The sequence below is a fragment of the Eubalaena glacialis genome, chromosome 2, assembly GCF_028564815.1.
Source record: "Eubalaena glacialis isolate mEubGla1 chromosome 2, mEubGla1.1.hap2.+ XY, whole genome shotgun sequence".
NCBI classification, from domain to species: Eukaryota; Metazoa; Chordata; class Mammalia; order Artiodactyla; family Balaenidae; genus Eubalaena; species Eubalaena glacialis.
In genome coordinates this window covers 32,000,796-32,025,591 of record NC_083717.1, presented here as the reverse complement: position 1 = coordinate 32,025,591, position 24,796 = coordinate 32,000,796, and the positions used below count along the sequence as shown (strand labels likewise).

The following is a 24,796-nucleotide window of genomic DNA, read 5'->3' as shown; positions in this document are numbered from 1 at the left end:
GATTAGGTTACAGAAAGCCTGTGACTTCTTTCCTGCTCTCTCTTGCTTGCCTACTCTGCCACGTTTTGAGTGGCTCTGTCAGATAGATGCCCACGTGGGGTCTCTGGCCAGCAGCCCTATAAGTGAACTTGGAAGTGGATCCTCTCCTATTAAGATGGCTACAGCCCTGATTGTCATGGTGATTCCAGCCTTGAGAGAGACCCTGACCAGAGGCACCCAGTTAAGCCACACCCAGATTCCCCACCCACAGAAACAGAGATAATAAATGTGTATCATTTTAGCTGCTAACTTTGGGGATAATTAATTACCCATATGTATATATGTATATATAAGTAACTAATATTCTGTATATTTTTAAGATAAAATACATCATGATTCATACTGATGCTTTGCTAGCACTATAGGGTTTTTTACATTTGTATCTTCCTTTTCCTATGTCCCAAATCCCCAGTCTCAAGGTCACCAACATAATTCTGCATTTGTTTTATTCCACTAATCATACAGCAGTCACAGAATAGCAATACCAATGTCACCGAGGACACTGGATTACAGTATAGATACAGTAAAGATTTGTTTGCATTGACTTTTGTCTTTAGAGTATAGCTCACAGGGATGTACCAGCAAATCACTGCATTTGACAATCATTCAGAATGGTTCTTCTCTTTGTGATTAGGTCATAACTGGATACACATTTAGATTCATTTTTCTTTTAAATCTTAGGAATTTACTTTTTAAAATTTAGTCTCGTTTTATAATTATATAAAGTACTTACATGGTTCAAAAATCAAACATACATAACAGCATATATGCACAGATACTCAATTCCTTTCCCTATTACCCCTCTCCCCTCAGTCCTTTCCTCCCACTGCAGATAAGCATTTTTGACATTTCACATACTTTTCTTATAAGCATATCTTCCCCTTTCTTGGGTAATGAGTTGGGTAACCCCCTTCTCTCCATCCTGCTTTTTTAACTTAATCCTGAATCCTGGAAATGACGAGTTCCACGCTGGGCAGGGCAGGGCAGTGTGTGGAGGACTCTGCTGCTCTGGAGACCCGCTCGACCCCCGTGCAGTTGGATGTTCCCTCTGCAGGAGCATTTGGGTGGTTTCCAGTTTTTTTGCTGTTACAAATAGGGCTGCAGGAAACAACCTCATGCATACGCCTTTTCCTATTTTTGCCAGTTTTTGTATTCATTCTGCTTTTTCTGGGAAGGAATTCTCCCAAGTACAAGAAGCTTCTGCCCACGACAGGTCGTGGGCAGATTTATGCACTGTATCAGGCTTGGCTTTGACCTTTTTTTCCTTGACTCCCTGTTTTTGAGTCGCTTCCTCCCAGTGGTCAGTGACTTTATCTCCAGCCAGTGTCTAATGCTTAGCCCTGTGGATCCCTCAGCCCTTTCCTCAGTGATGCTGCCACCTGCCTGCAGACCCAGGCGTGGCCTCTCCCCGGGAGTGTCCCATGGTCTGGCTTTCAGACAGCGTCTTCTCTTTTACATCAGCCTTACAAGATCACCTTTACCCTTGCACGGCTTCTCAGAGGCACCGCCCTGGCTGTGTTGGGGCATCTGGCTCTGGGACAGGCCGATGTGGTGGGCAAGGTACTGGGGGCAGGCAGAGCCCACCCGGGGCCAGACACCACTCCCGGGTCTGCCCAGTCTCATGTTCCTCCCTCTTGCCTCCTCTCCCTGTTCCAGGCCCTTCCCATGCCAGCTCTTCCATGATCTGGGTGCTTCCTGGACGTGGCTTCCGTGCCCCGCCTGCTCCCTGTCTATCCTTCCCGCCCTGTCCAGTCAGGGCTATGCCCCTCCTCCCGGTGGAGTCAGGTCCCCCTCTGCCTTTTGGATCCCCAGCCCATCTGACATCTTTCCTCCCCTGTATCTTCCACGCTCCTGGCCACTGGCTTCTGAACACCGTGTCCTGCCCTGCGTCCGTCCACACCCCCATGCTCACTTCCTCTGCTTCTTAACTGGGACTTGGGACTGGCTGCCTCTTTCTCTGTTCCTCCCTCACACCCTTCAACCCATATGCAAGGTCACTGCCTCATAAGCACTGGGGCTCCTTTCTTCTCCCACCAGCGCCGCACAGCTGGGCATGCCTCCCTATCTAAGGCCCTTCCTTTCCTGGCCTCCCTCCACCTTCTCTGTCTGTGTGCCCTTCTTTGTCTGTTTTGCCGGTCACCTTCCACCGCCTGGACAGAAAGCGTCGGAGCTCAGCAGAGCCCTGCCCCCACCCGGCGCCCTCCTCCCCTTGGTGATTCTCCCATGCCTGCAGCTTTACTTGGCACTGACATGCAGTTCCCTGGGACTCCTAAGTCCAGCTGCCCCCTGAGCTTCTTTTGGGGGACTCCAGGCTCCTGCCACTAAACTTGCTCAGAATCCTCCCCGCCCCCTGAGCTCAGAACTCTCCCAGGGTCCTCTTCTCAGTGAGTATCCAGCCCTGCAGTGAGCTCTCTAGCTCTCCATCCTTCCTCCTCCAAGCCCCCTCCAGGTCCTACTGATTGAACCTCCAGGGTGAATCAGTCTGTCGCTGTCTGTTCATCACCCTGTTCCACATCATCACCATCATCATCACCATCATCACCATCATCGTCATCACCATCATCACCACCATCATCACCACCATCATCACCACCATCATCATCATCATCACCATCATCACCATCATTGCCATCATCATCACCATCATCATCATCACCGTCATCACCATCATCATCATCACCGTCATCACCACCATCATCACCATCACCATCATCATCATCACCATCATCACCATGATCATCACCATCATCACCATGATCATCACCATCATTATCACCACCATCATCATCATCATCACCGTCATCACCATCATCATCACCAGCACCATCATCATCACCATTATCATCACCATCATTACCATCATCAGCAGCATTACCATTATCATCACCATCATCACCATGATCATCACCATCATTATCACCACCATCACCACCATCATCACCATCACCATCATCACCATCACCATCATCATCACCACCAGCACCATCACCAGGACCATCATCATCATCACCACCATCATCATCACCATTATCACCATCATCATCATCACCACCATCATCATCACCATCATCACCATCACCATCATCATCATCATCACCATCACCATCACCATCATCATCCTCATCATCACTTGCTTGCTAGGACTCCTTCAGTAGCCTCCCAGCTTTTTTCCCTCCCTACCCTATGCTATTTGCCTGTCTGCAGCCTGAGTTACTTTCTAAAGGCAGAGAGCTTAGGCTCCTTCCCTGACTGATACCCTGGAGTGACAGTCCTGGGTGTGGCCCCAGGATCCTCACATCTGGCCGGCACTTGCTCTGCAACCTCAGTTTATCCTAACTGCTGGCCCACCCCCTGCATCCAGCAGTTTGCACATCTCCCTGCCACCCCAGGGCCTTTGCACCTGTTCTTGCCTCAGCCTGAGACGCTCTACTCCTCCTCTCCCTCTGTGGCTTGTTGATTCCCTTTCACCCTCCAGAGCTCAGCTCAGAGGGCAGCCGCCCCAGATCCCTCCCAAGGGCAGGCTTCCCTGCTGCTCCTCCCCGGCCACTGTGTCCTGTCTTTGTGCCACTCACCATGGGCCATCCTGAAGCATCTACTTTGTGACTGTGGGCTCCGTGTCTTTGGTCACACAGGGCCTCGTGGACAAGAACTTAGAAATGCTTTGTGCCTGAGTCAGTGACTGATCTTGGGCAAAATTATTTGACTCCACATAGACCGTGCTTCTTTGTAAAATTAGGACACTGAGGTCTGCTTCATGAGCTTGTTGCGGGCCGGATGGAATGGAAGTTGCCCAGGAGTCTGTGTGTTGGGGTAGGGCTGCACTCGGAGGCTTTCTGGACTCACACCCACAGTCCCATCCAAGGCTGTGCCCTGGCTCCACCCGGCCACCCCCTGCAAGACCCCAGGGAGCAGCAGGCAGAGCTGAATGAGAGCTCCTGAGCCAGGCCACTGGCTGGAAGCCTTGTCCACCCCCCACCTTCAGGATAATCCCCCCAAACGTGGCAGGGCCGGGGGCTCCAAGGCATGGCCCTGGGGACCTCCCACCCCTTCCCTGTTCAGAGAAGCCAATGGGGCTTCTGGTTCTCCAACGGGTGTTTCAGACGAAGGCTTCCTCCAGCGGGGAACACACTGAGCGCCTTACTTCTTATCCAGGCTTTGCAGAGACATTCTGATACATGCATGTACATGTATTGTCATGCAAAGATAGTTAATGGAGAAATCACCCTCTGGGGAGACCGAATCTCCTGCAAAGCTCTCTCTCTGTTCTTTTGTTGTTCTGTCTCAGCTTCAGGTTCATTCAAGAGTTGAGCAAAATAAGGACAGTTTATACCCAAACATGCAGGGCCAGCTGCTTTAGTCTTAGAATGAAGCCGTTTGATCCTTGGTTCTGCATTTGGTGATTGGAGTTGAGAGCTGTGGCTGTGAAGCTGAAGTACCCACCCCCATCCCCCGCGCTGGTCACTCCTCTCTGCGTCCTAACGCGAGTGGGGCTGGGTGGGGGTCTGAGTAGCGGGAAGGTGCTGGAGGCACTGTCATGTGTATTGTTTCCTATTTGAAGAAAGATCAAAGCAGGAGTGAGAAGACCCCCCCCTGCCCCATGGAGGGCGGCCTCTGCGGGAGTTGTAACAAAGCCCCCAGTCCCTCCCTGGCCTCTTCCCAGGGAGCAGGTGTCCATGGGTGCGAGTGGTGGACCCCACTGCCCGGGATGGGGCGCCCTTCATAACAGGAGTCTGTGCCCCCAGGTGGGCCCCAGATCTGGTGGGGACATGGGGCCAGCCTTTAGTAAGGCTACTCTGGGGTGTGGAGTGAGACAGAATGGTCCAGGGAGCTGACCAAGGCCCCCCTGGGGAACTGGCAAGGGGAGCATTAGAAGACAGAGGCCTCAGAAGGTCTACCCTCACCCCCAGGGATGCGGGGGGCACGGAGTGTCATGTGACCCCCCCACCCCACAGACAGGGCATGGGGACACTTGCTGAGGACCAGGCCCTGGGCGCTGGCTAGGGTTGTGGGGCGGGCGGTGACCCCAGGGCTCCTGGGACCACCTGGACTTTCCCCCAGAACAGAGTGACGCCATCTACTGGTCAGTAATGGTCACTGCAGGGAGGGCGAGTGACTGGGGAGGGTCGGGCAGGTGACCCTCTGCAAGAGATGGACCCTGGGACCATATTCACCAGGGGAGCAGATGGTATGAGATGGTAGAAACGCAAGTACCCTGGTCAGGAGCCCTGAGGGGCAGGGTGGAGGCTGCTGCCTTGTGCTAGACGCCCTGTTCCCGCTGTTGGGCGTGGCTTCTGCCTCTGCCTGGCTGGTGACAGTCCCCGATGTGTCCACGTGTGGACCACAGCTGCTGATGGACTGACAGGGAGGGGTCCCCTCCCGGTGCCTCCCCTCTCCCATTATCCCCTCCCCTCCTCTGGCACCCCTAGCCCTGCCCATCTGGGAGAACGTTGCTCATCTGCAGAGCAACTACCAAGGTGCCTGAGATGGAAGGGACAGCCTGATTTGACCCTGGCCGTGGAGCCCCTCGAGGGTCAGCCAGCTTTCTCTCCCTTGTCGGGAGCAGAGTCCCTGGACAGCTGCCTGCCAGCCCCTGAGTGCGAAGTGGGTGCTGGCCTGTGCCTGGCAGAGGGGTTGCTCCTAAGATGAACGTGGGAGGGGAGCTCTTGTCTGCTGGAGGTCAGGTGGTTCCAAACAGGCTGCCCGGAGTGACCCAGTATGAGGGCATCAAGTTCAGATTCTAGGCCCCCCACTCCGGCTTCCTTGAAGGGGCATCTCCGAGGCAGGGGAGGGACTCTGCAGGCTCCTGGGGCTCTGCAGGTGATTCTGGGCTCGGCGGGGGCTGCCTGGGGTCTTCCCCTCTCCTTCCTTCCCTCCTCAAATGACTTCAGCTTCAGCTGTTTTTAAATGACCTGCCACCTCCCACCACCCCATCAGGTACTTGCAGCCAGGAGGTTCTGGGTGTTGGGTGATGGTGGAGGCTGTCACCCAGGATGTGGCTGCTTTGGGTCTGGTCCCGGCTCTGTCGCTTACATCTGCGTGACCCTCCCCCCCGTGGCATCCCTTTGCCCTCCGAGCCTCCAGTCCCACAAGGCCACATGAGCGCGTGACCTGCCCTCAGGCACAGTCTGCTGTCAGGCCGCTGCCCCCCTCATCTGGCCCCCGAGGCTCTGCCTTATCCACGCACGATGACTTGTCTGTTGAGCTGGATGCAAATGAAAACTAGAATTCATCAATTAAGGCTTTGCATTTTATATGCTTTTAGCATTTAGGAAACTCAGACTTTTAATCTTATCTTTGCAAAAACCCTGTCAAGATAGAAATCAGGAATCCTCTCCCTCCACCCATTTTGCTGGCGAGGAAATTGAGAGAAAAAAAATTAGACGGCTGTCCCCAGGCAGGGCACAAAGCCTGGTCCAGCAGGGCTAGCGGAAGAGCTCAGACTCAGCTGGGTCTCTGGACCCCCAGCCCGGCTCTGTGTGTCCCCTTAGAGCTGACCCTGCTTCCCTGCAGACATCTGGGACCTGCGAGGATGTCACTTGATCCTAACACCCAGAAAACACATCCCTTGTCACTGTCCCCCATCCCGTCATTTGGGTCTCGCTTACCTGTTGCTCCTAAGATGAACCTTTTCCGTCATCAGATCCAGTCAGTGTCAGCGTCCCTTCAGCCTGGGTTTGGCTTCCTGCACACTGGTTCTCAGCCTCTGAAAAGACCTTGCTTCTGAGTTTGCTTTGTTCACGTGACTCTAGGTGTCCGGAGACAGGGCACCTCCCTGCCTGGCCCCCCTTGCTGTCCCAGCACCCAGGACATGGCCTGGCCCTCAACGCGGATGGGCGGCAGGGGGCGGGGGTGCCTTCCCTGTGCTGCAGAGTTGAGGGGGCAAGTCCCGTGCCCCACCCCCCCCCCCCGGCACAGTCCCCGTGCTGCTTTCATTATTAAAGTACTTGGGGAGCCCTTCTCTGTGCCCGGCCCACTGCTAAGCCCTGGCCCTGCCTCCCTGCGCCCTGTGCCCTGGGGTGAGCTGATGCCCAGGCCAGAGGCCTGGGGAGTCACTGGCTCTGTATTGGCGCCCCGTCCCGGGTGGCTCTTCCTGTCTTGGGTTGTCCGAGAGGCTGAGCACAGCCGCAGGCTCCCCTATTGCTCCCCCAACGGGGTCTAGAAACGGGCACATAGCAGGGCTGCCTTGCAGCTGCCCGCACCCAGGATCACACCCTCTTGGCCTCAATGCTGCCTTGAAGCCTGACTCTCTCCAGTCCGGGTTGGGCTCGTGGTGATGACGGTGCTTTGTGACCTTGATAATTTGAAGTACCTGCCCCACAGAAATCATTTCTTCTGCTCTGCCCCAGAAAGGGCACGTTGGATCTGCGAGCCCAGCTACAGAAAAATAGGATGGGAAACCCTTGATTTGAACATTCATCCGGGGACATTGTGACTTTCTTGGGTTGCCTTTTTAAACACTGAAAGGGTGAGATTATAAACCTGCCAGGAGCTAGGTCCCCACCAGGCCCTCCAGCCCCTCTCCCCACACTCCCCACCCCTCCCCCTCCCCCCCCCGGAGCCCAAAGCCCACTCCCCCCAAGTCTGCGGAGCACTTTGACCTCCTCCAGATCCAGCCAGGTCAGCTGCTTGCGAAGAACCTTCCCACAGAGACGGACGTGGTGGGGAGACCATGCTGAGGGGGCTGTGAGCTCAGCGGGGACCCCACTGAGCAGGTCGTCACCCGAGAACGAAGGTGCAGCTTCACTGACACGACCCCAGGCCGACACTGGATTCGGGGCAGGTTTCTACACTTACTCTCTGAAATGTTCCTTCTCTTGAAACCTCAGGAGAAGATATGTGTCTGGGGTGGCTGCAGGAAACCTGTACGTTATGCTTTCACTCAAACAAACCAGCTCCGTGGGCTGGAGGTGGGGGAGAGGAAGGGTCCTGGAGGGGAGGGATGGGGTCGCAGGTGATCCTCAGGCCCCAGGTGGGGACCCCACTGCTGCACAGGAAGGCGGAAGGAGGTCTGGTCAGACGCCCACCGCACAGGATGCGGGTGTGTCTGGGAGCAGAGGTGATGCTCTGTCCAGGACACACAGGAGGGGCAGCGGGAAGTGCAAGAGGATGGAGAAAGGTATGAAATAACCGTGCACAGAGAGGGAGGGAGCGCTTCCCAGAGGAGCCCATTAGGTTTGCCAAGGAGTTCTGAGGGCATCCAGGGCCATGAGTTTGTAATGAAACCACTTTGGCTTGCTGGGGACTTTTTCCAGCCAGAGGAAGCCTGGGTAGAGTTTTGCTAATCTCCAGGGCAGGCAGACAAGATGTGAGGCGAGGAAGCTGAGGGCTCGGGGCAGGTGGTGTTGAACTGGTGGATGGTGCCATCCACTCTGGGTGAGTGGGTGGTGTCAGAAACAGCGGTTGGAGGTGAGACCGCAGAACACTGGTGGAGGGGTGGGTCAGGAGGGGACTGCTGGCCCTGAGGGCTTGGGGATGCAGCATAGCCAGCCCTGTGGACACTGGCATGGCTCCGGGTGGCCTAGCTCGGGAAGGAGGGGAGCCTGAGAGCCAGGGCCATGGTCCCCGAAAGAAGGGCTCTGGCTGGAGGTGGGCAGTGAGAGGGAAGAGGCAGGGAAGTGAAGAACGTGGTCATGGGCCTGCGAGCAGGGCTGAGCAATGGCCTACAGGTTGGCAGACTATGGACTTGGGGCCACATCCTTTGGCCACCAGTTGCGTGTGTGAAGCTTGGCTGGGGTGCAGCAGGCTTGCTCACACACACGCTGCCTGGGCCTGCTTTGGTGCTCCAGATGCTGAGGTGACTAGTTGCAGAGAGATAGCAAAGCCTAAGATCTTTGTCGTCTGGCTTTTTACAGAAAAGATTTACTGGCTCCTACCTAGAGGGGCCTGTCCAGGAGACAGGAGCCACTAGCCACGTGTGGCTATTGACATGTCAGCTAATTAGGATTGCATACAAATTTTTAAATTCAGTTCCTCTGTCGCACTAGCCAACATGTTCAAGTTCTCAAAAGCCACATGAGGCCAGTGGTTCCCGTATTAAACAGCTCAGAGATGGAACATTCTGGATCATGCTGTTGGCACCTCAGGTCTCAAGGCAGCCGATGGAACAGGGACCACGTCACCCAGCCTGGACCTGGGGTGCATGGCATGGGAGGAGCCAGACAGGCCTAGTGAGGGGTCTGCAGGCTCGCGGGAGCCCCAGGGCACAGAACTGGAGAGCGGTGGGCAGTTCCCATCACTGTCCGGAGTCGCCGAGGGCTCTGGGGCAGGCATGGAAATGTTGGGGAAAGGGCGCCTCTGGGGTTGCAGCAGACGGCTGTCCCCTCGGAGGCCCAGGTGCCTTAAGTGACAGCTGCCTGGCCCCGGAATTATCCTCCTGACACCATGGGTGCAGGGTTTCCTGGCCCGGTGTTGATTCTGTGCAGTTACTTGTACGGTGCACTGTCGGTAACGGGGGCAGGAGCCCCACCCCCCCTACTGCCTGCAGACGGGACAACGGTTCAGCCTTCTCCCGTGGCCCCTGGCCCCGCTGCCTTTCCTTTGTCCTCCAGGGCTGACAACTGTGCCCCCTTCAGTTCCAGGGCCCTGTGAGCCAGAAGACCTCATCGATGGGATCATCTTTGCTGCCAACTACCTGGGCTCCACCCAGCTGCTCTCGGAGCGGAACCCGTCCAAAAACATCAGAATGATGCAGGCACAGGAGGCCGTCAGCCGGGTCAAGGTAGGGGCGGCCCAGGAGTGCCCGGGTTCCCTGCAGGGAGCACTGGAGCGGCATGGGTGACACGGCCCGCTGTCCAGCGCTGACCCCACAGCCCTGGGCGCGAGAGTGGGAATGTCTGAGGTGCCTGGCGGGGCCGAGGGAGAGTTTGCCTTGGATGAGAGGACGCGGGCTGGGGACAGAGAGGCTCCATAATGAGGAACTGCCACTGGGCCCCCAGGACACGTGATTTTTAAAATGTAATTGTTCCAAAGCATTCCAGTCACATGTTTGTATAGAGCCTCTCATCCCATTTTGACCGTCTCTGTATCTTTAGTGCCAAAGTACTTGCAGAAAGGGAAGCAAAAAAAATCATACGTTTTATTTAAATCTATGACCTCAAGAAAAACTCTGACGCCCTTGCAGCTCTCGGTGCGTGTCATTCGGATCACCTGGGTTTGAAGGGTGGGTGCAGCCGGGCAGGGGGAGGACAGGACCAAGTCAGCAAAGCTGATGGGGTCAGGAGGGAGGGGCGGTGGTCTGAGGAGGTGCCCCTCTGGGCAGTCGGGGGTCTCCCTGTGGGGTGAGAAAGGATGTCAGCCCCTCCCCATCCTCACCGTACTCTGACCTCCTCGACGGAGGGGAAGGGGCTTCAGGCACGAGCCCCGCGCGGTAGTTGGGAGAGGGCAAAGCAACCTGGCCATCCTTCGGTTTGCGCCCACCTATTTTTCTTTTCTCTTTCACGCTGCTCAGAGGATGCAAAAGGCTGCTAAAATCAAGAAGAAAGCGGTGTGTAGGATGTGGGGTTTGCTTGTGTTTCTGTGGCATGTCCTGTGCAGGGGGAGGGGGCTGGGGGGAGCCCCAGGAACAGAGACAATGTGGCAGATGGGTTTTTCTCTTCCTTTGGTAGGTCAATGCTAGACTTTTGAATGAAATCACAGACACTTTTTTTTTTTTTTAAGCTGCCCACTTACAGAAGCATTTAATCGTTGCCCTTTTTTTCATTTTTCTTTTTTAGAGTCTCCATGAGCTAGAGCACAGTTACTGCCATGACGTGGCCATTTTGTGTAGACGTTTTTAAATGTGGCATTTGATGCGACCATGTGATGCGTTCAGTGCCTAGGGCCCCTGTACAGAATTAATTAAATAGCCCTGATATTTAGACTCATTAAGTTTAATTTACTGAATCGGGATGATGAGAAATGCAGTCTGCCCAAGGGATGCTTTCTCTATTGAGAAGTTTCTGGAGCATGGGCAGACTTTTAAAAATCTCGGATCGACCTTCAGTTGTTTGTTCATCAACCTGGTCGTTTAGTAAATGCTGGGCATGTTTTAACTATCCCCCTGATGCAGGAAGTATCCAGTGCTCTGTGTCCGAGGGGCTGTCTTGGCACTGGATTTTGCTTGGGCAGCAGGAGAGCTAGTCCTCTGTGCCCACCTGGAACACCACATTCTGGCGGTGTGGCCAGAGGACCCTGCCCGGGGTCTCCCTTCCCGCTGCAGTGAGACCTCCCTCCCTGTGATGCTTGCTCTTTGCCCAGCGGCCTCTCCTGGGATGCCTTCAGCTGCGGGCGAGGAAGGAACTCACGCATCTCCCTCCGCCCAAGCCACCTTGTGCTGGGTGTCTCCAGGCACAGTGGAACGAGCCTGGCTTTGCAGACCTGCAGTGGGGTGTGCTTCCCCCAAGGCGATGGCCCCCACCCACAGTCACCCCGTGCCCCCCCTGGCAGCTGGAGCGGGATAGTGTGGACCACAGCCTGCTCCTTGGGTCTGTAGTCTGGAGAGCTCAGAGGGGTCGGTGTAGGCAGACCAGACCTTGGTGCCAGCCAGGGCCAGCGGTTACCTCCATGAAGAATTGTTCTTTCTCTTGGCCAGGAAGATGCTCAGGGTCATTGCCAAGGGCCCCTTCACTGATCTGCCCGCAGCTGGCCAGGCAAACAATGATGGGAGGGTCTCCATGAGGGACCAGTGTCCCTGGCAGAGAGTCCCCACCCCAGGGATTTGCTGGTGACTGTAAGGGTGTGAACCCCCATCCACAAGTGACCACAAAGAAGAGGCTCCCCCAGTGACCAGAAAGGAGTATTTATCTCGGTGGAGAAACCCAAGAACTCACATGTCACTGCCACTGCACAGTAGTAATTAGGATCCCCTGTGACAGGCTGTCCCAGTTTAGGGCAGACCCCGAGCAGTGCACTCAGCTTCCAGAACATTCTTTTGCACATTGCTCCAGCCGTATGATGGGTGTACCCGGGAGATGACAAAACGGGCCTCTGTGGGATGGCTTCTCCAGTGTCCTGTGAGGGCAGCGCCCCGTCTGGTTGAGGTCTTGCTTCATCAGGGTTTTTGGAAGCTGGACCAATGCTGCTGGGGGTTGACATGACTGTGGCTTTAAACAAGAAGAAAATGCAGATATGCTAATCCACCTTCTTGGAAAAATTTCTTCCCCTTTACCTGGGGATACTTGGAATTCCGAATCCAAGAAATGTAGCGCCAATCCACAGACCCTGTGTAGCCGCCGTGTTCCAGAAGGGTGGGCAGGCAGGCCTGCTTCTCCGGGAGCTGGCAGCTGCAGTCTGGATGCTGCGACACAAGCCCCCCAGCGTCCGGCCCCCTCCGGGCTCAGCCTCCTGGAAGCGGTCCCCCCTCCCACTCCTGTGCCAACTGCCCTGAGAGAGCTCACTCAGCTGGGATGCGCTGGGGAGGCCTGCATTTAGACTGCCATGGCTGCTTCTGCTGAGGAACTTCTCCCTCTAGGGGCGCTCAGGGTCCCTCGTGAGATTGTCAGGCCTTTGTTTGAGTTAGTTTTTTTAAAGGTTTGTAACAGTCTCCACCATCCTTTCTTAGAATTCTGAGGGGGATGCCCAGACGCTGACCGAAGTGGACCTCTTCATCTCCACCCAGAGGATCAAGGTGTTAAACGCAGACACACAGGTGAGCTTTGCAAGACGGCGCTTTAAAATCGTGCGCAGGAGCTCCCAGGAGAGCCAGGTCGAGCTGCAGACCCCCTCTGCGGGGGTGAGACGGCGTCCCCGGGACAGTCCCCCCGGCCCCTGCTGTGAAACGTAGAGCAAGCTGGGGGTGGGCAGCAGCCTCGGGCCGAGTGGGGTGAAGCTGGCGATCAGGTGTGCACAGCAGCAGGGATGAAATAGGGACACCATGAAGGGGAGCCGGGTAGCGGGGGGAGGGCGTGTGCTCACCATCGGGATTCTGGAACGGCCCTCTCGAGGCCTGTGCGTGCGGGGCTGGGAGGTGGAGCTGGAGGGTGGAGATCCGGGTGGCCCTCTGCACCCCCCCCACCCCCCCGCCCTGCCCCAGCCCGGCGCGGCGGCGCTCCAGAGGGGAGGGTCCTAAGATTTCCTGCCTGTAAACCATGTGCCCAGCTCATGTCTGACCTCAGTTCTTCTCGTCTTCCTGTGCCTGGATCCGTGCACAAGCCTGCCGTTGTGGGGAGACGGGCAAGCAGACGCAGGAACCAGATGGAGGGGGCTGGGAGCTGGGTGCGGGCAGGGGCATGGGTGGATGAGCTTTGCAGTGCAGGAGGGAGGTGGCCGAGGACAGAGATGGGGAAGGGCCCCACTCGTTCTGGGGACGGGTGAGGCCTGCCAGACGCGGGGGTGACGGCCCCTTACTTCTTGCTGTTGGCAAGTGGTCCATATCGCGACACTGAGTATGTGGGCAGCCAGTTCCCCAGCACCCTCTGCCCGATGGTGTCACATCCAGCAGTGACCTTGTCGGACTCAGTTACAACGTCAGAAGTGCAAACTGGTGATTTTCTCTTCTGTTCTGCTTCCAAGTTTTACTGTCTAATGTGCTTCTGTGCAGAAGAGCTTCTTTTTTTCTTTTCCCCTCTTTCTTTCTCTCCCTTTTCACTGTGGACTCCCAGATTTTTTTTTTTAAACTTGTGTTATAATCCCTTACCATCGTTATTCTCTTGGGTGCTCAAATCACCCAGACCTGTCCAGGGCCTTCCCACTGGGCCCTGCGCCGTCCTGGCAGTCTGCCCGTGGTCTCGGAACACGTTCCTGAGACAATGAGATGTTCTCCGCCCTCCTTGCACTCCCTGCCCAACACCTGGAACCGGCCATTCTTCAAGGAGCCGTGGTTCCTGTCCGTGGGGAGGGACGCACAGAAACAGAGACCTGAGTGGTGGCTCTGCCCATCATTGCTGGGGGGCCGTGGATCCTGGGCCCTAAAAATGAACCGAGCTGGACAGTATCTGTTTTTAAAAGCCAAGAGTTCATACACGTGCCTCCTATTTGAGACCAGCACCATAGGGTCCTGCTCACCTGCCCCCTACTCTGTACGCACCCTGGTCCCACAGTGTAGACCGTGGCTCCTGACTCCCTCAGTGTGTTTTCTCACTTGGTCTCTCCTGGGGTGGACCATGCCCATCGCTGGGCTGCTGGGAGGAGCACAGGTTGACTCTCAGGTCGTGGATGAGCTGGCTGTCACCCCTCAGGACCCAGTGGGTGGGAAGACCTGACGTGTGGGGACAGAGGAGGCTGCAGGGCGTGTCTTGGAGTCGGAGTGGCACCGTGATGTGGCTCCTGCTACGGCTCCCTCCCAGCCCCCGTGCCCTGCCGTCCGCCCACCGTCTTGGCCCTTCCTCCTCACCGGTCTGTCCCAGCGGCCAGGCCTATGCCTTGGCCCTCTGATCTTTGTGTCCAGCTGCCCTGTCCCCCGTGGGGCCTTGCACTTGGCGAGAACTCAGGGAGCCACCCAACTGGGTCAGGCGTAGGACACTTCACAGCCTCGGGCTTTGTTTTCTGATCTTTCGTGGGCAAACTGTCTGGACTAGATCCTCCCTCCCGCCCCCCAGCCCTCATCCCTCATCCACCCACCTGTCAGGGTCCTCGAGACCACCCCAGGTTCCGTAAGTTGATAAGAGGCCTCAAGGGATTCAGCATATAGTTGTACTCAAGGCTGTGATTTACTACGGCACCAGGATACAGAGCAAAACCAGCGAAGGAGAAGATGCCTGGGGCTGAGCCCAGGGAAACCCAGGGTCCTCGCCTGATGGGGTCACGCAGGATGAGCTGAACTTCCCAGCCGCAAGCTGCGACAGCACGTGTGAGACGTGGGCCATTGGTAAGCTCAAGAGCGTCAGTGCCCAAGGTCTTTACTGGGGGCTGGTCACATAGGCACCTGTGCTGTCTGCCATGCACCAAAGTCCCAGGCTCCTGAAAGCAAGCGGGGCTCAGGCTGGAGCACGCTGCTTGCCCAAATGCCTCAGGCAAGGTGAGCCACTCTTCTCATGTCAGGTGGCATGTCGGGAGCCCTCCTGAAATCCAGGTTCCCAGACGGGCCGAAGGCCACCTGCAGGCAGGCTTTCTGCAGACAGTGTCAGGCCTGTTCTGTCAGCCCTTCTCTGATGCTCCTGCATCAGCGGAGACTGGAAACTGGGCCCATCCCTGTGAACTTGAGGCCTTGGACAAGTTTCCGGACATCTCGGAGCCCTGTTGATTCTCAGAGGAGAGCCCGGCGCTGGGGCCCTTGAAGGACAGATGGGGCGGCTCAGAGCAGGGCTCACACATGGCAGCCCCTTCCCCTCACTCCTCCCTTCCCTCCTTCTGGGTCTTTGGTGTCTGAACAGGGCCCGGGGACAGGGTGTCTGTTCCCGAGATTGGGCAGAGCCAGAAGCCACGATTTCCTTTGCTTGCTCATTCAAGGTTGGTCCTTAACACACGTGGGCTTTCCATCCCGCCAGCCGCAGCATCGTGGCCAAGTCATGCACAGCCGCTGCCCATACCAGCATCTGTTGGCCAGTGCTCACCTCCCAGGTACAGAGCAGGGCTGTGCTGTGGTTTTGACCATCTGTCTGCGCTGGCTCTTTGCCCTGTTGTGTTCTTCCTGAAGCCTTGCTTTCTCCACGTCAGTTCTTGGGTTCTCTCCAAGAGTCCTGACTGCATCCCAGCCACCGTAGACCTCCTGGCATCTTCTCCTTCTCCCACATGCTGTTCTCTGCCCGCATCCTCTGCGGAGGGCTGGCTGGGCCCCCATGGTCACAGCTCCTGCCCTGGGGACCCTCTGGTGGCTGCTGGAGGTGCCCGTGGCTCCCCAGGTCTCTGTGGACAGGAATGTTCCAGAACCACAGAGCAGGAGACCTCAGGGTTTTCAGCCTATGCGGGCTGCCCCAGGGACGTGCTACTGATGACTGGGATCTGGTGTGGAGGAGGATGTGCCCCTGATCTCCAGCGGGTCAGATGTCCTGGGGAAGCCCGAGGCTCCCTAGGGCTCAGGTTCATGGCCATTGGGTCGGCCGAGCTGTGCCAGGCCAGGGGAAGGGCAAAGCAAGGACGGCATCCAGGACCACCAGGACAGGGTCCTCGATGGGCAGCATCTCTCTGGAAGTCCCGGGCAGGAGGCAAGCTGGTCATGGTCCGTCTTACGGCCCCTCCAGTGGTCTTTGAAGTTCAACTTTAAGAGTCCTCCCCCTTCTCTGGTTGAACTTCACCTCTGCTCGTCGGAGGTATTTAAAGAGTGTTTTCACTTCCCGTTTTCCAGTGGAAAGCTCCCGTCGCTCTGTCCCATTGGGCTCTCCTCACTGTGGCAGTTTGCGGCGTGGTCGGTGCCCGGCATCTTGCTCTCTCTTTGTTCATCTCCTCCTCCCGGCGTTCCTGTGCATCCTCACAGCCGGGGCTCCCCACGTGGGGAGTCCTCGTGCTTCATGGGAAGCAACTCCCTCCTGGGTCTGCTCCCCACCAGCGGGGAGAGTCTGCTCCTCCCTCCGTGCCCACCCACCTCCTCTGCGGAGCCTGGTGGGGAGTGAGGGCTGGTGGCCTCATCCTGCATCTGCTTTGCAGGGAGCAGGTCTCCTGTGGGTTGGGAAGCAAAGCCCCACCATTGCTGGGGCCCTGTCCCCTTCACATGAAGAGGCCCTGGGGGAGAGAGAGAACTCGGGGTGTTCGCACACGTGGTTGGGAACTAGATCTGGTGGGATTGTTCTCTGTTCTCTTCCATGATGGAAACGTCAATGACTTTTCTTGCTGGAGTACAGCGGGTGTCTGGGTCATTGCTCGTAGCGTTCTTGACTGGGAGGTCAGGGCTGGTAGGAGAAGCAGAGGTGCCCGGCTCCCGAGGAGCCCCCATCTCACTGGGCAGACGGGACACACCTGGTTCCCTGTGTGCTCAGGAGAAAATGCTGGCCGCCCTGAATAAGACAGGCTGGGTTCCCTGTCTGCACACCCTGGAACCTCGGAACTGGCCTTGGGGAGTGGGAAGGTCATGCAGGGTTAGCTGGGGGTGGGGGGTGGATGGTGCTTCCTAAAGATGAACTAACCGAGCACTGGCCCCTGGAGGCTTTGGGGTCACCGAGAGTGAGGACAACAAGAGCTGGGAAGGTGGGTCAGAAAGGTTCCATGAGCCGTGGCCTGGTTGCCTGGCCGAGGTGTCTGGGGCAGCCTGGCCAGTCGTGGGCACCGTGGATCGTTTGAGAGTTTGCTCCGAGGTTGCTGAGGATGAAATGGAAGCTTGGTGGTAGGAAATTGGTTTGACTATAAAATAAGAAACGTTAGCAGAGAAGCTGGGAGGCAGGAACAGATGCAGAGACTGGGGGAACTCGAGTGGCCGGTTGGGGCAGGAAGGGGACGAGGCCACGTGGCGGGCAGCCTTGTCTGGGAGGAAGCGGGCTCTGCCACTGACAGGTGCTCGGAGATGGGGAGAAGCTCATTTCTGACACCTGGGGGTTGTGTCAGGTGTTTCTGAAAGTGGCTGGAAATCAAGAGATGCCGAAGAGCCACCTTCACTGTCCCCTTTCCAGCAGCCCCTCCTGGAAGGGGGTTCTTGTGGTTATAAACCACCACCCCCCCCACCCCGAGCTGGCCAGAAAACACAGCAGCTCCAGGAAAGCAAGTGTGCAGAAGTGGCTTCTGTGAGGAAGACAGGGGCTGCAGAGGTTGCAGAAATGCCCCATTTTCTTTTCTGGAAAGAGGACAAAGGCATAAAAGACCAGCTGATTAGTTTCTCAGAGCCTCTGTGAGCAGCCTTGTTAGGTAGAGGTCCCGGGAATGATGCTTGGTGGAGATTTCTGCCAGATGACAAAAGCCATCGAGAGTGATGGGCCCGCCAGGGCCCCGGGGGGATTGAAAGGCTGCGGAGACCCATCCATCAGAGTCAGACGGGCTGCCTCAGGACGCCCTGCCCAGGCCCATGCTGCTTGGGCTCCTGGGACGAACTCATCCCTGGGAAACACTGGCTCTGGAGCCTTCCTCCTCTGCTTGGCAGGAAGTCTGGGCCAGGCACCCGCCTTGCAGGGAGAGGCGCCTTCTCCAGAGCCACAGACGGCCTCCGATCAGGTGGGGACGGGCCTCAGCTGCTGCCCCTCCCCCACAGGACCGGGAGCCCCACCCAGCATCATGCCCCCACGAGCATCATTTTGGAAGCTGCAGGGCTAAGGTGAAGGCACATCACCTTGACTGGGAATCACCGCCCTAAAATGCTCTGTTCACTGGGGCAGTGGCTCTCTACCCAGGAGACTCTGTGCCTCAGGGCAGATCTGGCCACAGCTGGAGATCTTTGTGGTCATCACAACTTGGGACGGAGGAGGTGCCACTGGCATCTAGTGAGTGGGGGCCAGGGATGCTGCTGAACATCCTACAGTGCCCAGGACACCCTCACAGTATGGAATGGTCCAGCCCCAAACGTCAGGAGTGTCGAGGCTGAGAGCCCCCAAACTTGGGTGTTTTTTAGGGCTTGTTCCCTGTAACGCAGGCCCTCTCATGCCTCTCCCGGCAGGAGACCATGATGGACCACGCCCTTCGCACCATCTCCTACATCGCGGACATTGGGAACATCGTGGTGCTGATGGCCAGGCGCCGCATGCCGCGCTCAGCCTCCCAGGACTGCATCGAGACCACCCCCGGGGCCCAGGAGGGGAAGAAGCAGTATAAGATGATCTGCCACGTGTTTGAGTCCGAGGATGTAAGTAAATGCTCGGGCGTGATGTTCCCCTCCCGACGGCCCAGGCCCCCTGGGCTCCGTGGTCCCAGAAAAGCACGTATAGGATGGGGATCCTGTGCCCCATCATGGACGCTTCCAGTGGAAGTGGTGATTTTTCTAACACTCTGAGTTTGCAGAGACCATGAACACAGCTCTGTTTCACTTCATGAAATACGTTTTTCAGGAGCTGTTTGTAAATGGAACCGTAGTTAAATATGCCGAGGAGCTCTTTGACAAGGTCCTTTAACAAAACCTTGTTCTCCCCAAGTAAAGTAGCCCTTGACTAACTTTTCTGTTGAGATGCACGCCCCACACTCCAGGGTTGCAAATGGGGAAGCGCCTCTGCTTTTGCTCATGGCCATTTCAGGCCATAAGAAGTTGGAAAATCCAGTGCACCCTTGGACAACATGGGTTTGAACTTCGAGGGCCCACTTACCCATGGACCTTTGTCAGTAGTAGATGCTACAGCGCTACACCATCCGCCTTGGTTGACTCCGCGATCATGAACCGCGGACACGGAGGAATTGCGGGTACGGAGGGCTGACTATAAGTTAGACACAGATTTTTTTTAGACTGTACGGAGGGTCACAGCCCCTAACCCCCATTTTGTTCATGGGTCAACTGTAATTCTGACGTTTAAAATACCGCAGACTCGCAAAGAGACCATAAGCCCTTTGACTCCTTCCTTGGATGGGATGAGAGCATCTTTCTGAGCCTGGAAGAGGGAGAAAGGGACCGGGGAAGGGAGCTGCAGGGCAGGAGGTGAGCGGGGTCTCTGGGCTGCCCCTCCACGGCAGATCTGATTCAGGATCACCCAGGAGGCAGCAGCTGAGCTGTTCTTGGGGCTGTTGCCAGAGCAGGATTTTAAAATGTTCTCTCTCCTCCATGGATGCTTGGAAAGGGCATTCTCGGTTACCAAGGGACTTGAGGGTGTGTCAGGGACCCGGAGCAGTGGGGAAGGGTCCCAGTGTTTTCATGTTTGAATGCAGGGTGGGTGGAGGCAGTGACCTTTTTGCTGAGAAATTGAAGTCACCTCCAAGTGCTTTGAAGCAATGACACATTTATAGGAGAGGAAATTTACATACAGACTCACTAGTGCACACACGTGTTCCTTTCACCATTATACAGATGTCTGTGGACACCTGCCTGGGAATTTTTGTGTGGCTCATGGCTCGAGGAGTCTCAGAGACCCGGCCTGGGGGGATGTGATGGGCCCTGGAGAAGGGCGGTGGTGATGGGCAGGTGAGGCAAGAAGCAGGACAAGTGGCAGGGGGTGAACAGTCTGCTGGCTCGGGGAGCAGGAAGGGGCTCCGAGGTGCCCACTGTGCCCTGAGTGCTGCTGTGGCCTGAGTTTCTCTATTCCGTGGGAGAGAAGGCTGAGAGCAAAGGTGGGGGCGGGGCTCCAGGTGGTCCTTGAAGGCACATGGGAAGGATGGGCTGGGAGGGGCGTGAGGGGATGGAGCAGCCATCCTGAGAGTCAGACCCTGATGGTGGCCCCATCAGGGTCCGACTGCTGCTGGGGTGAGTGAAGGATCCAAGGGTCCAGTGAGAACAGAGGGGGACACCTGGAGAAAATGGAAGGTGGTCCTAAGGACCCTGGTGGCCCTCTCAGAGTTTCCGTTTCCCTTCTGTAAAGTGGAGGGCAGTGCAGGTGAGCCAAAGAAGTGAAAGGGCTGGGGGGCAGGGCAGCCTCCCCCGCTATTCGCCCACCTGCAGGAGGCCCCCTGAGTGCCGGCCTCCAATGCCAGCCCCTCGGGGAGGCCCCCGTGACGCTCCCCACCTTTCTGGGCTCACAGCCTTGGCTGTGACCTGGGGGCAGGGGCGATCCCTCAGGACTGGCCCCAGCTCAGGTGGCAGGGATGCCAGGACTCAGGGCAGACAGGGAATGGGAGACTGCAGCCAGCCGCTGGTGGGAAGACGCCGAGGTTCCCAGACTGCGTCCCATGGAGCCTGGGCGTGGACCTCCTTGCCCTCCCAGGGGCTCCCCCAGGTGATGGGCCCCGACTGGGCAGAGCTCAAAGGGGAGGCTCAGGGCAGTGGGCAGTGGGTGGGGGAACGAAGCTATGCTCTCACACCCCCTTCCCAGCCAGGGGACCCCAGTCAGAGGAAGATGGACCCAGAGGCCTGGGGGCAGCTGGTGTCAGCAAACCTGAGACCCCAGGGGGGCAGGGCACATCCAGGCCGCCGGGTGGCTCTCGGCCCTCCACCCTCCATCCTGGGACCAGCCTCCTCCTGGAGGCCCCGATGGATCCTCAGCTTGGCCTGAGCCTCAGGCCAGGCGCCCTCCAGGACCTGCCACCGCGGGGCTGCCTCCACCAGCTCCATACACGTCTGGGCCAGTGGCGCCACCTGGTGGCCCCGGGGCTCCGTGCCTGTGGCTGGTTCTCCCTCTGAGCAGAGCTGCCAAACTGCCAGGACGCTGCTCCTGGGGGCAGGCAGGGCTTGGTCCTGCCTAGTGGACCCGGGCTTCCCTCCTGCAGACCGTTCGGGGCCCAATTTGGGAGGGCCGTCTGGTCTAGAATCGAAGGACTCCGAGCTCTCCCTCTGTTATCCGGCACAGCCCGCTTCTTTCACAAAGGCTTATTCATTTGCAGCCCGAGAATCATGCAGCGTGTAGAGCAAGAATGGGATTCAGGCCAAACCCCTCAATTCCACATGTTTTCAGGCCCTGTTGACCCAAGGTTTGCTGAGGGGTCCCACTGCTCTCCCCCGGCTGCCCGGCTGCCAGGGTGCTTGACGTGGCCCAGGAGCTGGGTCCTTAGCCCTCACCTCCCATGGTCCTTTATCTGCACACCAGCAGGTGGCATGTAAACTTTGGCAGTGACTGTTCAGAGTGCGGGCGTCTGCAGTGTCAGATCCAGTCCAGTCCATAGAAGTGGTCCTGTTGAAGTAGAAAGAAGTGACCTGCTCAGTGATGTGCCCTGTGCTGGTGTCCCCAAGGTTGCATGCTTCTCGTTGGCCTCAGCCTGACACATCCACACGCCCCACGAGGGCAGCTGGGCACACATCCTGCCCACACCACCCCCCCGCAGCTGGACTGGGTCCTCTTGCTCCAGAGAAGTAAATACTGGGTGGGTGACTGACAGTCTCTGTGACGCTCCCCAGAGGATGCACCCCCCCAGTCTGTGTTTGCAATAAGATGGGTGGGGGACTGCCCTGGCGGTCCAGTGGTTAGGGGGCCACGCTTCCACTGCACGGGGCATGGAACTAAGATCCCACATGGGCCAAATAAATATATTTATTTAATAAATATTAATTTAATTTTAAATAAATTAACTTAAATTTCATTAAATTAATTTAATAAAAATTAATAAATATTTAAATAAATAAAACACACTTGTTAAAAAAAAAAGATGGGTGAAAAGAAAATATAGTACAGTCGCCAGTGAAAGCAACGAAACTATGATCATTAGCAAATAATTAATAATTTCCCCAGACGTTATTGGAAACTGTGCTTTGTCTTAGGATGTCTGGGATGTAAGGAAGCTCGGATGGGGGCAGGCAGGGCACCGGCAGCAGAAGGGCTCCCCCCACAGAGACCCGGGCCACGGTCTCTCTGTGGCTCCTCGGAGCCCAGGCAGGGGCCCCCGTGCAGGCTGTGCCGTGGCCCCCCCTCGGGGCCCGTGCGCCTGCCCATCTCCTTTGGGCGCCCCTCCCCACAGGCTCAGCTCATTGCCCAGTCCATCGGCCAGGCCTTCAGCGTGGCCTACCAGGAGTTCCTGCGGGCCAACGGCATCAACCCCGAGGACCTGAGCCAGAAGGAGTACAGCGACATCATCAACACCCAGGAGATGTACAACGACGACCTCATTCACTTCTCCAACTCAGAGAACTGCAAGGAGGTGGGTGCCCGGGGCGGGGGGCACAGCTGGCGGGCTGGGCGAGGTCGAGCCTTCCTGGTGTGTGGCCCCTGCCTTCGCAGCAAGCACTTGCGTGGGAAATGCGGTACTGTTGTAGGGAAGAAGCTGCTGACGGTCAGTCTTAAAATGACCTTGAAAAATGTGCCTTTTAATGCCGCTATTAGATGGGAGCTCAGCCCCCCGAGGTGTTTCTGGAAAGCGTGCGGGAGGCATCTTGAAAATGGGGAACTTGGGGCTCTGCCCAGGGTGCTGGGAAGCCGCCCGTAGTGAAGCCTTGGCAGGTTCCGGTGGCTTTGCTCAGGGGTCTCTAGAAAGTTCTCCTGAGAAGAGGAGCAAATCCCTGGGGGTGGCCTGTACCCTAACTGCTTGGGAATGAGTGAATGATCCTGGCTTGTTGCTGAACGAATGAATGACAGGCAGCTTTCTGTGAGTGACCCGTGAGGCAGAGAGAAAATAGAAGGACTTTTCCAGACAAGAGCGGGGGCTGGGCTGGGTGTGCATCTGGACTCTGAGAACGCGTCCCTCTAGCCTCCGGGGGTCTGGGAGGGTGGGGGGCAGGAGCCGGGACACTGGAGCCGAGCTTGGGGCTAGAGGAGGGGGTCTGTGCTCCTGGTTCCCAGGATGGTTGGGTGGGTCCCAGGAGGGCTTGGGGGCCAGAGCTGGACGGGGCCAGGGAGACAGCAGGCTGGCCGAGAGGAGGTGGCCTCGGTTCTGAGGGCAGGGAAGGCACCTGGCCCGGCTCGGGCTGGTCCTTCTGGGGTGCTGGGCAGAGGCGCAGCCCCCAGCCCCCATCTCAGGTGGGCCTCTCTTACCCTACCCATTTCCTTGCAGCTGCAGCTGGAGAAGCACAAGGGTGAGATCCTGGGTGTGGTGGTGGTGGAGTCGGGCTGGGGCTCCATCCTGCCCACCGTGATCCTGGCCAACATGATGAACGGAGGTCCGGCTGCCCGCTCGGGGAAGCTGAGCATCGGCGACCAGATCATGTCCATTAACGGCACCAGCCTGGTGGGGCTGCCGCTCGCCACCTGCCAGGGCATCATCAAGGTGGGCACAGGGCCCCACCTCGCTATATCCTCGCTGCTTTGTAATCCCCCCTGACCCACCAGAATGCTGAGCCCAGAGAGACCCACCCAGTGACTTTGAACCCAAGACTGTACCATGGCCCTGACATCAGAGAGGGACCTGGGCTGCCCCAGGTGAGGGCCGAGGACCTGTAGATGTCAGGTGACCAGCTTGTCTTAGTTTGCCTGGGACTTTTCGCTGACAGTCTCACCTGCTGGGCAAACAGGGAGGTTGGTTCCCCTGTCCGGATCTGAGCTGGGAGGCTGCTCTCACTGTCTGACCCGTTAGCCTGCAGGTTCGGGAGGTGCAGACCCTCCCTAGAGAGGGTCACGCTGAGGGGACACAAACAGGTGGCCCCTACTTGTCTGTGAGAGCCCCCCGGGCTGAAGCGTCGGGCAGCCATCCAAGGGGACCTCAGCACGGCGGTGCCTTTGCTCTGTTCAAGGGTCCAGACAGTGGCTCAGCCTACGGGGGGCCATCTGTCCCGCGGCTCATTCCCTCCAGCCCTGCTGTGGTCTCGGGGCTGGAGGATGGGCCTCTGTTCTCCCTTGTCACTCAGAGATGAAGGCCCTGTGAGCGGGCTCCTGGACCTGGGGACGCAGTGGGTACCGTGTAGCTACACAGACAGACAGACACAGAAGAGGCCTTCATCAGAGGTGCCAGAGGCTTGGCCAGCCGGGACCCTCGCTCTGAGGGCTGCAGCACCTGGGGCAGTTTCTAACCTGGGCTCTGATGGGGCCGTGTGTGTGTGTGTGCGCGCGCGCGCGCGCACATGCATATGCACACATGTGCACAGAGGAGGAGCTCCCTGCTGCTGCAGCCACGTTCAGGCTGGGCCCCTTCCCCTCCCCCCACCCAACCCCAGGACCATGGTCGCGGCATCTACTGTCCTCTGGGGCCTGAGGTCTCCCTTGGCCTGTCTCGGTACCGACACCAGAGCCTCCTGCTGACAGATTTCCGCCCTGCCGGCCACACCCTGTCCTCGCCCCACCCCCAGCCTGAGAGTCCATCACTGGAGGATGCTTTGTTTTGAGGAAGGTGCCCCCACCATCTTCCCAAACAGGAAGTCCTCCTGCACTCAGCATGGCCAGGGCCCCTCCTGGGCACCGCCAAGGGTGACCTGGTGCCAGCCTCTTGGTTGTGCACAGGGGCGCTCGGAGCCTGGCCTTGCCCCCAGGGCAGCTTTTTTTTGCCCAGGTCAAAG

General features: G+C 57.5%; 1 protein-coding gene across 2 annotated transcripts in view; it reads left to right on the top strand.

The window, feature by feature from the left end:
- The window catches only part of APBA2 (amyloid beta precursor protein binding family A member 2), a 66,825-nt gene that overhangs the window by 30,815 nt on the left and 11,214 nt on the right, over window positions 1-24,796 (top strand). Inside the window, exons 4-9 of one of the 2 annotated variants that reach the window (XM_061181696.1) lie at window positions 9,612-9,757; window positions 10,487-10,522; window positions 12,578-12,664; window positions 18,467-18,652; window positions 22,333-22,512; window positions 23,362-23,574. In XM_061181696.1, coding sequence (XP_061037679.1) covers window positions 9,612-9,757; window positions 10,487-10,522; window positions 12,578-12,664; window positions 18,467-18,652; window positions 22,333-22,512; window positions 23,362-23,574 — 848 coding nt within the window. The remainder of the gene's footprint in view (window positions 1-9,611; window positions 9,758-10,486; window positions 10,523-12,577; window positions 12,665-18,466; window positions 18,653-22,332; window positions 22,513-23,361; window positions 23,575-24,796) is intronic. The other variant, XM_061181698.1, reaches the window with a different exon arrangement.